Source organism: Gopherus flavomarginatus, chromosome 5 (genome assembly GCF_025201925.1).
Source record: "Gopherus flavomarginatus isolate rGopFla2 chromosome 5, rGopFla2.mat.asm, whole genome shotgun sequence".
Classification (NCBI taxonomy): domain Eukaryota; kingdom Metazoa; phylum Chordata; order Testudines; family Testudinidae; genus Gopherus; species Gopherus flavomarginatus.
In genome coordinates this window covers 63933226-63946267 of record NC_066621.1, presented here as the reverse complement: position 1 = coordinate 63946267, position 13042 = coordinate 63933226, and the positions used below count along the sequence as shown (strand labels likewise).

Sequence of the window (13042 nt, the reverse complement as noted above, 5' to 3'; positions counted from 1 at the left end):
TTTTGTCTCCCCTCCCTCCCACCAAATCTCTTCATAAATAAGGAAAGGTGGACTATCAAACCGCTCCCTCTGCAGCGAATTCAATTGATCATCCTTTCCTTTGGGTTAGCAGGTGGGTTCAAAAGCCTGCAAATATCTAAGCAGTGCCTCTTCTTTAGTGCCTCTTCTTAAAGGGCTGTCTGACAAGCAGACCTTTTTTAAAGTAGGTGGGTCCTGCTGGCCCATTTGAAGGTTTTGGAGATTCTCCTCAAGGACAGCGGCTTATCTAGTTGTTGTTGTGCTGGAGCTGGGCGTGACGGCTGAGGAAAGGTTGTGTTTAACAGGAGTTTAGAAGCCTGAAGTTACATTCTATCTAAAGTAATAGCCAGGGCTGAATAAATTCTCAGAATGAAGGCTGAGGTGTTTGTAGCAAACTAAAGCTCCAGGGCTGAAGGATTTATTAGCCCAGGGTAGAGAAGGAGAGTCAAACCTTTGCTTATGATAGTTGATACATATTGAACCACTTGACTCTATATGGCGAGGCGAGGCTACATAATTAGAGATACAAATTCAGAAATCCTGATGTGAGACTATGTTTTAGCATAAAATTATTTCAGAAGATTTTTAACCGTGTTCCTGGCATGACACCCAAGCATTTGGTAGCTCTGCAACACATTCCTGCGGCTCAGAAAATACGTCATTCAGCAAGCTTGGCTGCAGATACTCCTCTTGTCTGCCAGGGGCCACCGTGGTGCCTGCTCTACAGCAGCCAGGCAGCCTCTCCCCATGCCGGATCTGAACGGGAAAGGAGCATCTGGCAGTGGTGGCAGTGTGGGGACAGAAGGTTGGGGGGGCCCAGTACTGGCCCCTCCATGCCTCCAACTACACTGAGTTTTGTGCAACTCACTATGCTATCCCTGCCGTGGTTTGGGACAGGGTACGTTTACCATAAGTGGTTACATGCAAATTAATTGAAAATGTGGAAATTTACTTATTAAATTACTTCTTTTAAACACTGTGCTTCAAACTGCACAAAACTTGGCCATTCTGCACTTTATTTTTAAAGTGTTTAAATATCTGCATTGCTATGGATGTAAGAAGGCCTGAAATTTAATTTCCAGAGATACAGTGCGCGTCTTTCACAATGCATTGTTCTATGAAATCTCATTCATTCCTTTATAGCCACTTTTAGAAAGAAAGAATGAAAGAAAGAAAGAACTTAAACAAAAATGAACTTGTCGCACAAATTTCAGTTTGATTTTAATTATATTACTGCCAAGAAATTAGAAGTTAAATCTGCAATTTCATCTTTGTTGTTTGTTTTTGGGGGGATTGTTGTGCATAAATTATAAGCTCTTTAGGAACTGTCGTTTTTGTTCTCTGTTTGTACAGCACCTAGCACAATGGGGTCCTGGTCCATGACTGGGTCTCTTAGGGTTACCCAAACGCTAATAAATAATAACAACAATGAACTAATATATAAGATTATGCAGCATGGACTGCATCACCTAGTCCTACAGGGTAGATTTTCAAATCTCTGTAACGTTATGCTGAATATATTTTTTGAGTTTTAATAAGTTTCTGAGTTAAGCTATTGGGCTCCTCTTATTACAGTTTACTCTTTTTTGTAAACCAGTTTGTGCCACCATTCTTACAGTTCCTTAAGAGTATTACTAATTGGTTCCTTCACAGCGATTCATCCCTTGTATTTCAGTTCTTTTGCATTCATGTTTTGGCTTGTAAAGCTTGGAAATTTTTGTGGGGTAAAGTTTTGTCAAGGCTAAAACATGCCTTTTACATATTACATTCTTTTATAGCTTCAGAAAGATTTATTGTTAGGTAAGTTGTTCTCAGGTTCTTGTAAGTAGTACTTTAATTGGTTCGTTTCCTGAAGAACAGTTTTATTGTTTATCTACTTTAAGGAGTGAAGTGCATGACACTTCAGAAACTGAAATAACAATGCATGTTCTGATACCACTTAAAACATTAACATTCTATGCTTTTTTTTTAAAAAGAGAGTGTTTACTGTACACATTGGTATATGATTTACTCAGGCTGCTTATACATAGTCTTCCAGAGATGTTTTGTCTTTATTTTTTTTTTTAATTTTAAAACAAGTACAAGAAAGATGACTGATGTTTTTAAAGCAAAGATGTTGTGAAACAGACTATGAGGTAAGATTCAAAATTTGTGTTTGTTTTGCTAGAGGAAGATGATATGATACTCAGGAATGTGAAACTTTTAAGGACTTTCAGTGACAGACTGGATATAAAAATACATTGTATGCTGGACTGTTTGGTTAATAAGGTTAGCTGACATTTATTTACAGTAAGTTCAAAGGTGTTCTCCTTGCCTTGTTCTCAAATTACAGGTGAGTGTCCTCACGGATCAAGTGGAGGCCCAAGGAGAGAAAATCCGGGACCTAGAAGTCTGTCTTGAGGGGCATCAGCTAAAACTTAATGCTACTGAAGAAATGCTTCAACAGGTAAAGCCTAGTGTGGGAGGATTCTTATGCAATCTCTTTCAAGATGGAGAAACATGTATTCATGCTTCTGAATCTGTTATCCCCTGAGTAAATGGACATAGAAAAGTTTTTTGTCTCCTTTTATTGTGTCTGTTGCCTTGAACGATATTTTCATAATAAGTTTGTTTGCTTTCTTGGTGTACATGGATTTTACTGGTCTGTTGTATAACACTGTAAGCAGTAGGCATGTAAAATGAAGCCACTGTATAGTATTCAGAATAATCAAACAAATTAAGCTGGAGGAAGCCTGGAGAGATGGTTGAATAACTTGTTAGACAAGTTAAATATAATAACAAAATACCAGTTTCTGTAGGGCTTAATTTTATAATGTGCACTGCTTTAAACTGTGTCCTACTTTCATGTGGTTGGGTTTGAAGTGGAATTTTAAACTCATTCGAGGTTGAAATGAATTAGGCTAAAATTTTCTTTATTCATTTTTATGAGCTTTCTTTTTCTCTTCTCAAAGAGAGCTACTATATAAAGCTGTTTTTCCTTACTTCTAGCCATGTGCTTACAAAACCACAGTTCACTTTCAGTTTGCTGTTCAACTTAACCCATCCATGCCATTTCACAGCAGGAGATGAGGGAGTAGAATACACCATAAAGTAAATACAGTTAAGCATTTCATACAGCAGTGACAGTTTCAGAGTGACAAAGATTATGAAGAAGTTGCTCTCTGCAATTTTCCATGCCTACCAACAAGAGGTACTGGAAATGCTGAGTGTCTGCAGGTAATTTAGATTATTGATATTTAGGAAAAGAGTAGAGAATATAAATAGATCTTAAAATCAAGGCTGTAGATTTCTAGGACAAAATTATTGGTAAGCTTATTTGCTTTGATGTTATCCAAGTGTTATCTACACTTAGTTTTAGATAATACAAAATATGTATGACTTTATATTATTACTGCGTTGTCCTCATTTATATAGACATTCTCCATGTTCATGTTAATAGTGTTTCTGGTACACAAATATTAGGTAAACAGTGGCAGTCAACATATAGTAAAGTTGGTTCATGTCTCTCTTTAAAATCACAATTTTCGTATGCACATCTTAACCAACATGATTTCTTGGTAATATTAATGATCCCAAACTTTTTAAGTTGGGGGAGGTTGGATTCACCCGTATAAACTGAGCTAAATTTTGAAAAATGCCAATTTTAACACCTATGATTTTCTATTCAGAAGGTGAATCTCTGGAAAAGAATGGCAGCTGTTAAGAATGTGAAACATCAGAAATAGAATACACGCATTCCTAGTCAGATCAGAGAGGATATTTTTCTAGATCAGTGAGGGTGGAGTCCAGGTGCTGAGGGAGTGGGGCTTGGTGGGCAGGGATCCGAGGGCAGCTGGTTGGGGCTCAGTGGGGTGGGGGTCCAAGTGTAGGGGCTTGGTAGAGTGATGCAGGAGGGATGGGGCTCAATGGGGTGGAGGTTCAGGTGCAGGGTGCTCGGGGGTAGGGGTCCGGATGCATGGAGGTTGGGCAGATGGGGGCAGCTCTCCATACAGTGATCCCTCCACCCGTGGCTGGGGAGCAATGGAGGCAGCCAAGGAAGGTTCCTGTGGGTGGGTCTCACCCAGTCGCTGCCCCAGGAGTGGCCTGTGCAGAGGAAGAGGAAGTCTCTCTGCAGCTGGTGCCCAGCACACAGCAGGCTCCACTGGCCGGGGTGTTCCCAGTCCTGCTCATCCCTGGCTCCAGGATCACTTTCCGTAGTGAACGAGAGAGACAGAATCTTGCACGCACACCCAGTCGCACCCCCGGAGGTGATAATTTATGACTGCTTGCTGGAACAGGGGTGCTGGAACAATTTTTATAGCGGGAGTGCTGAGAGCCATTGAACCAAGCTTTGAAGCTTGTAAATAATGGAATCCACTTGAAGCCAGAGGATGTGGCAGCATCCCTAGTTCCAGCACTTACGCTTCTTGGCTGCTCCTGATTCCCAAACCAGATACACCTGCTCAGGACCACTGTCTGGGAGGGGCATGTGATTCAATTATTCCACAGGGAAAGAGTAAAATCTGCCAGGGACATTAGTTCTGCCCTTGCGCAGTGGTGCAGAATTCTCCCAAGAGTAAACATTATAGCTATTTAACTCTTGTGTAAACTGAAGCACAGAGACTTTTAGATCCTGATTCTGCAATGAGTTACATATCAGTGGACCTTAACAGCTTCACAGGGCTAACTGCAGGATCAAGCCCCAAGGGATTTAACCAGGATCATACCACAAAGCAGAGAGAGAGAGACAGGAACAGATTGCAGGAGACCTGACTCCCAAGTCTATTATGAAACTATTGCATGTGGTATTTGCTTTGTTTAAATTAAACCTACACATTCTATACGTGGTCTGCGTTTTTGTTACCACTTCCATTGTTTTTGGGTAGGAGCATACAGTAAGGATAGGCATAAACTGGTGATTTATTTATTATTTTTTCAAACAGCATGTAGAACAGGAGTCTCTTTATGAATTAAACATTACAAAATTTTATCTTCAGTTTAATTTTCCAGACACTGACTTGTTAATTTAGGTCCCAGCTGTGCAAAGATTTATATATGTGCTAAATTTGTACCATGCAAGTTTTAGATTTTCAAAAATATCTAAAAGAGGTAACAGTACAACTCCCCTTGCCATTCAGCAATACTTGTGCTGTTATCTCCCTTAGGTGTATTTGAAAATACCAGCCTTAATTTATAGTTGTATTGCTCAGCTACTGAATGTTGAGCTGCCTTGACTCTATCTTAGTGAATGGCAGTTCACTTTCTCTGCCTTTATTGTGTTAAATAGTAAATGAAAAGGAAAAGATTATTCTCCATGCTTGGAAAAACTTAACGTGTAATTGTGACGAACTAGGAATGTTCTTAATGTTTGCTCTGAATACTGTGTTGGTGCCTCAGTGTCCCCATGGCAGTTCTTAAGTATCTGGCAGAGCAAAGGGACAGTGCACCTAAATGCCTGGTGCTCTGTCTCCTAGCAACTGATGGCCTGGGTCCCTCCTCTGCAAAGGTGCCAGCTGAAGGTGTTGGAGACAAAGGGATCAGGTGACCTGGCCCGGGAAAGGGGCTGAGCAGAGAGGAGGGGCTAGGGGGGGTTGTTAGTCTGGAGCTGGCTGAGGGCAGACGTGGGGGTCTGGCTCACTGACCCCCAGAATGGACCCGGCCAAGGAGTCCGGTTCGCTGTACCTACAAGCTCTGTTTTAGACCCTGTTCCTGTCATTGAATAAACCTCTGTTTTACTGGCTGGCTAAGAGTCACGTCTGACTGCAAAGTGGGGGTGCAGGACCCGGTGGCTTCCCCAGGACCCCGCTGGGGTGGACACGCTGTGGGAAGCGCACGGAGGGGCAGAGGATGCTGAATGCTCCAAGGAGAGACCCAGGAGGTGAAGACGTGTGAGCTTCTTGCCCTGAACAAGTCTGCTCCAAGGGAGAGGAGGCTCCCCAAAGTCCTGCCTGGCTTGGTGGGGAGGAGTTCCAGAGCATTGCCCAGTGACTCCATGACAGTAATAGAAACAGTCTAAGCCAAAATGCAACGTGGATCAGCATGTTCACTGTTCTGAAAATAACAATCATGTATGTTGTTCCAGAATGCATTCTGGCTTTTTAATTTTATTTTCTAACAGATAATACAATTTGAGTTTCTCCCAAAGTTGCTTGTGCTCCAAAAGTGCTACACTTAGATGTTGTTGTCTATTTTTTTATTGAGCTTGCTTAGATATGATTTAATGACGTTCCTTTAGGAAAGTATCTGATTATATCACTGCAACATCAGTATGTAATGCTACTCTAAAAAATACATACCAGCTGAACCTAGACTAGCAGAGACTCGCCCACGATGTAAGGGTGGGGCCATTGGCTAGGATCCTTTTGACTTATGATTTATGGGTGGTTATTTTGAACTCTGCTTTATAGCTGCAGTGCAAACACTTTACAAACAGTGGTTTAAAAATAAGCTACTCTTTGTGTATTAGTAGTGTGCAAAATTTCCTTCCATTTCTTGTAGAGGATGACAAAGCAGAGTGTAGTGGAACAGCACAGGTGCTGGAGAGTAGTCTTACATGTGACTGTGTCAAGATCAACTTCTCATGTCTTCTTGAAGAAACTTGTAATGGTGGTTCTGCTTTTACTAGGGTTTGACTCATAACCCAAGAGCTGTACTATGGGTCTGTTTCAAAGTCCATTGAAGACAATAGGAGTCTTTGAATTGATTTCAGTGGGTTTTGGATAAAGCCTTAAGTTTAGAAAATATGTATTCTGTCTTGTCAGAACTGAAGAAGAGGATCATGGGTGTTATTGGGTATTTTTTCTTTTGTTTTTTTCCTTCTTTTTAAACCACTTAACATATAAGATACATATTATCTTATTATACATATTTTCAAAAAATCCATTGAAATCAGTGGAAAAACTTCTGTTGACTTTAACACTTTGGATAGGCCCTAAATATACGCCCCATTCTGACTGAGAGGAAATTCATCCTGAAGTGCTGAGAGTTGCTTAAAGTTTATTTTGATGTGTGAGTTCAATACTAGAGATTCCTGCGTTTATCCTCTTTGTCAAAAATAAATAAATAGGAGAGAAGAGAGTTTTGGCATTTCCAGTGCAGGTCTTTGTTTTAGACAAGGCTTTAGTTCATAGATAGATAAACATTTTGTAGTTATATTGTCCATCTGTAGGTAAATTATAAAGGGTGAGGCAAGGTGCAGAATCCCTGCTCTGACTCACTACTGAAGATTGTCTTATTGTCTTATTAGCCTTGGAAGTGACTATCCAAGATTGACCAAGTAAATGAGTGCAAACAAGGCTGTGGTAAACTTAATCTTCCAAGAGCAAGAAAGACTTGATTCCTCAGGCTAGTCTTGGTTTTCAGCATGTTGTGCTTCTCCCTCATATCAGTCCCAATGCCTAGCTATGCTTTGACCGTTTGATTCTACCCGTTTTCCATAGCAATCCTGCATTTGGCATGTGATCAGCAATAGTCAATTCAGAGGACTCCGTGTAGTTTGTTGAGATAGTCTCCATAATATTATGACAAGAGATGTTTCCCACAAGGTCTATTGCCAAAGAGTCTTGGATCAGTCAGACTGTCTTCAGGACACTGTCGCTTAAGAATATAAATCGAAAATAAAGATCTGAACACAAATGGGTCTGTATTTATGTCCTTTCTCCTCTTGGGGTGAGAGTCTGGCCAAACCATTTCATAGGTTTAAGAAGCAGGGGGAAGGTATAAGGAACTCTGTCCTTGCTTGTGTTTTTGAAAGGGCTGGCCAGGATGCCACTGGAGAGCATGGTTCCCCCACAAGCACTAGGGGCTTAAAAAACACAGGGGGAAATGGTGCAAGGGCAGCAACTTTTGTGTGTGATCCACTGTAGCCTGTAATTATTTCATTCTCGCTATCATCTTTCCTGTATACGAGTGGGCCAGATTCCTATCTCAGCTACAGTGGTGTAAATCTGGAATAACTATTCACCTCATGGGGGTTTTGCTTCCCAGAAAGGGTCATACTGTCAAATTTCAATTACCCAAGATACCAGAATGCAGATAAGTTTCAACACTTCTTTACAATTTGCAGCAAGTACTTGCAGTAGCTGGCTTGGTGCGAACATTTTAAATGGCGATATATTCAGTTCTTTTTTGGTTGTTAGTAAGTTTATAGTAGCAAACTGGCTAATCATGTGGCTGTTTGCATAGGTGAGCATTGCACACCTTTTGCTAGTTTACATTTAATATAAGTACTGCTCTGTTCTTCACACATATATACAAAGACTATTCAAATAGTCTGTGTATTGGTAAGTTCAGTGCTTTCCATTTGCTTGGCTATAGAATGTGCAAATGGTGAATCAGAGAGCTGTAATTTGCTGTCTGCTACTGTTTTGCACCATTTCATGGAGATTACACATGTACGTTGCTCTCAGCTGTGTTTTGAGTTAAGCAAGTATCTTATTTCTACCACAGCTGACACACAGCACTTGAAAAGTGCAGTTCTCATTAGTGGTGGTTCTTGCTGAATTTTGCTAACCAGGTAGGTCTCTAACCATTTTGTTTCAAAACTGTTTTAAGTAAAGATTAAAAGTACAAACTGACTCTTCAGCAGAGTATTTCACACCATGTATTTGTGCAGAATAGTTTTTCTTAACTGACTGAGAATCTTCTCTGTGATTTCTCTATTAATGTATAGCATGACTTTCCTCCTGTTCCTGTGGACTACTGAATATCCTGGAACTTACTGTACTTACTTTATTTTGGGCTATATAGACACTCTGCAGAGGCCTTTTTTCTAAAGTATCCTATTTCATTTAAAACCTTCTTATAACAACTTTACAAGATCTATACTTTTCCAAGCCAGCAAAATCTGCTGTGTAAATTTGAAAGTGAGCAATAGCACATGTCCAGATTTAATTGGAATTATTAAAATGCATGTTTTAATGTAAAAATAAAAAATGCTAATTTATACAATCTACTCTGAGCATTTCAGAAATAAATCTGAACTTAGAAATAAGATGCATGTTTTAGGTTTGCTGTACATTGATCTGTGTGGTGTACATAATGTAACAGCTTGTGCATGGTTTTTCTTTATAATAATTCTGCTCTGGAATAATATTTTTCTTAGTTTTAAGAGATAAAAGTCACTTTTTAAACAAGTTACTTTGTTGACCAGTTATAAGAAATACTAATTAAATGTTATAAAACAAGACATCTTTGTAGAATATGTTCTATTTTTACACTGGACTTTGACTCTAAAATTTAAAGATCCTCCTAAAACCTCTGTAGCCAAAATTACCCTTCTGCATCTCATGTATTATCTTTTTTACTTGAAAACCAACAACACAAATTTGTATTTTCTTTTCTTACAACTGCATATTTATTCAAGCTGGTTTCAAATTGCATTTATACCACTGAAGTACTCTATAATTTCTCTGTAACGAAATGGGTTGTATTCAGTGGCTGAACTGTTCACTAGAAGCATCTGCTAGAAGATTAAAGTAATTGCTTCCAGATGGTATCCATTTCAAGAACTTTAAACTGTGCTTTATATCAAACCAAAAGTTACAGACTTTCTAGATCCAGGAGAGAACCTCAGCTGGTGTAAATAGTTACTTATTACATTGAATAGCACCTTATTGCTCAAACAGAACCATTAAAGTCAACATGGGACTACTGAATGGATAAGATACACTGTTCTACATGAGTAACTGTGGCAAAATCTTTCATAAGGAAATACTATACAGTGTAGTCTAAGGAAAGATCTTGTATTGCATTGATGCACATGTTTTTGATACAGAATTTTTTTTTAAGTGATGTTCCTGCTGTATTGTGGTCCTTAACAATAATAAAGAAACTTCAAACCGATGTCAAACTCAAAAAGTACTCTAAACATTTCAGTTAAACAGTCAAACTAAGGTTTATATGTGGGAGCCAAAGTGCAACAGTTGCAGCAGACCTGGTGCTCTAGCCTTTTTAATATGTTGTTGATTACTTCATACCAAGTTCACAGTAAGATACAAAGCTACATAAGAACGACCATACAGGTCAGACCAATGGTCCATCTAGCCCAATATCCTGTCTTCCAACAGTGACTGGTGCCAGATACTGCAGAGAGAATGAATGAAACAAGGCAGTTATCAAGTGATCCATCCCATTGGCTAGTCTCAGCTTCTGGCAGTCAGAGGTTTAAGGATACCCAGAGCATGGAGTTGCATCCCTGACCGTCTTGGCCACTAGCCATTGATGGATCTATCCTCAGTGAGCTTATCTAATTCTTTTTAAAACCCAGTTATATGTTTGGCCTTCACCACATGGCAACAAGTTCCACAGGTTGACTGTGCACAAAAAGTACTTCCTTATGTTTGTTTTTAAACTGCTGCCTATTAATTTCATTAGGTAACCCCTACTTCTTGGTTTATGCAAGGGGTAAATAAGACATCCCTCTTCAGTTTCTCCAAACTATTTATGATTTTATAGACCTCTTTCTGTATCCCCCCGTTAGTTATCTCTTTTCTAAACTGAACAGTCCCAGCGCTTGTCTACACAGCATAGCAGTGCGGCTGCACTACTGTAGTATTTAGTGAAGAAACTAAGCTGCTCCCATTGGTATAGGTATTCCATCTCCCCGAGAGGCGGTAACTATGTCAGGGGATAAGTTGATATAACTGCATTGCTCAGGGGTGTGGATTTTCCACACTCCTGAACCATGTAATGGAGACAAAGCCCCAGACTTTTTTTCTCTCTCCTTGTATAGAAGCTGTTCCATATCCCTGATCATTTTTTATTGCATCTCTGTACTTTTTCTAATTCTATCTTTTTTGAGATGGGGCAGTACTGTGTGCAGTATTCAAGGTGTGGGCGTATCATGGATTTATGTAGTGGCACTATGATATTTTCTGTCTTAACTATGTGTCCCTTTCCAATGATTCCTCACATTCTTTTAGCTTTTTTTGACTGCTGCTGCACATTGAGCAGATGTTTTTAGAGAATTAGCCATGATGATTTGAAGATCTCTTTCTTGAATTGTCACAGTTAATTTAGATCCCATCATTTTGTATGTATAGTTAAGATTATGTTTTCCAGTATGCATTACTTTGCACTTATCAACATTGATGTTTAACTGTCATTTTGTCACCCAGCATTGAGAGATCCCTTTGTAACCCTTTCCAGTCAGCTTTGGGACTTAACTATCTTGAGTAATTTTGTGCATCTGCAAACTTTGCCACCTCACTGTTTACCCACGTTTCCTGACCATTTGTAAATATGTTGAACAGCACAGATACCAATACAGATCTTTATGGACCCTGTTATTTCCTTCATTCCATTGTTTAAACTGAACTTTGATTTCTACCCTTTTTTTCTAACCTTTTAATCCATGATTTACTAATCCATGACCAGACCCTCACTCTTATCCTATTACTGCTTAGTTTGCTTTAGAGCCTTTGGCGTGTGTCCTTATCAAAGGCTTTCTGAAAGTCCAACTATCCAATATAAATTGGACCTCCCTTGTCCCCATGCTTGCTGACATCCTCAAAAAATTACAATAGATTGGTGAGGCATGATTTCTCTTTACAAAATATGTGTTGACTGTTCCCTAACATATTGTGTTCATTTATGTGTCTGATAATTCTGTTCTTTACTATAGTTTCAACCAGTTTACTGGTACTGAAGTTATTTATTACTGCCTCTAATTCAGTGGCGCCCAACCTTTTTTGTCTGGCGGGCACCAGACGAAGGACTGTAGTGGGGGACGAGCATCTGCCGAAATGCCACCCAAATTTGGCAGCATTTCGGCGGCAACGCCTCTGAATGACACCACTTGCCGCTGACAAGCAGCAGCATCCAGAGTCGTCGCCGCCGACTTTCGGCGGCATTTCAGCAGATGCTCATCTGCCGGCCAGTACGCGGGAGCGGGCACCACATTCGGGACGCCTGCTCTAATTACTGCCTTTAAAAAAAATTTCCATTATATCAGATGTCCTCAAGTCTTCTGATACAGAGCCTGATTTAAGTGATAGATTACATAGTACACTTAATAGTTTTGCAGTTTCATACTTCAGTTCCTTCAGAACTCTTGGGGAATACCATCCGATCTTGCTGACTTATTATAGTTTAATTTATCTGTTTGTACAAAAACTCCTTTATTGACACTTCAGTCTAAGCCAGTCTTTAGATTTGTCATGTAAACAGAATGGCTCAGTGGTAAGAATCTCCCTCATATCCTGTGCAGTGAAGACTGATGCAAAGAGTTCATTTAGCTTGTCTGCAATGGGTTTATCTTCCTTGAGTGCTCAGTTAGCACCTCAATTGTCCAGTGGCCCCACTGAATGTTTGGCAGGCTTCCTGCTTGTGGTGTACTTAGAAGATAACAGCAATTTTTTTTGTATGTCTTTTGTTAGGTGCTCTTCAGATATTTTTTTGGCCTTCCTAATTATGCTGTTACACTTAACTTCATAGAGTTTATACTTCTTTCTATTTTTCACAATAGGATTTGACTTCTAGTTTTTGAAGGATGACTTTTTGCCTCTAACCACATCTTTTACTCTGCTGTTTAGCCATGGTGGCATGTTTTTGGTCCTGTTGTTTTAATTTGCAGTATACATTTTGTTTGAGCATCTATTACGTTGTTTTTAAATGGTTTCCATGCAACTTGCAGGCATTTCACTTTTATGACTGTTCCTTTTAATTTCCATTTAACAAGCTTCCTCATTTTTGTGCAGTTCCCCTTTTTGAAGTTAAAATTCTAATTTAAAGTTACAGTAGTAAAGCCTGTGCCAATTTGGAGTGATAAATACTTCTGGACATTGATCCTTTACATGTTGCTGTAGTTGTGGTGCTTTATCCTTGCTTTCCAGGAAGGCTGAAAAGTGTAAGGATAACTTTTATATTTTATATATTATAAGGATTTTGGCTCACAGTTTTGGAAACAGAATTTGTTTTGCAAAAAGCAGTCACTACTAAAATGATATATTGAGTAATTCTTGGAACAAAGTTTCTGAAGAACATTACATCAATAAAATATTAAACTATAAATACTGAAACAAACAAAAGAGGAAATAATCAGATG

At 39.4% G+C, this 13042-nt stretch overlaps 1 protein-coding gene across 9 annotated transcripts in view; it reads left to right on the top strand.

Annotated features, from left to right (window-relative positions):
• Positions 1 to 13042, top strand: part of PPFIBP2 (PPFIA binding protein 2) — a 204528-nt gene that overhangs the window by 120620 nt on the left and 70866 nt on the right. For all 9 annotated transcript variants that reach the window (XM_050955046.1, XM_050955045.1, XM_050955041.1 and 6 more), the window contains one exon: positions 2351 to 2464. In XM_050955046.1, coding sequence (XP_050811003.1) covers positions 2351 to 2464 — 114 coding nt within the window. The remainder of the gene's footprint in view (positions 1 to 2350; positions 2465 to 13042) is intronic.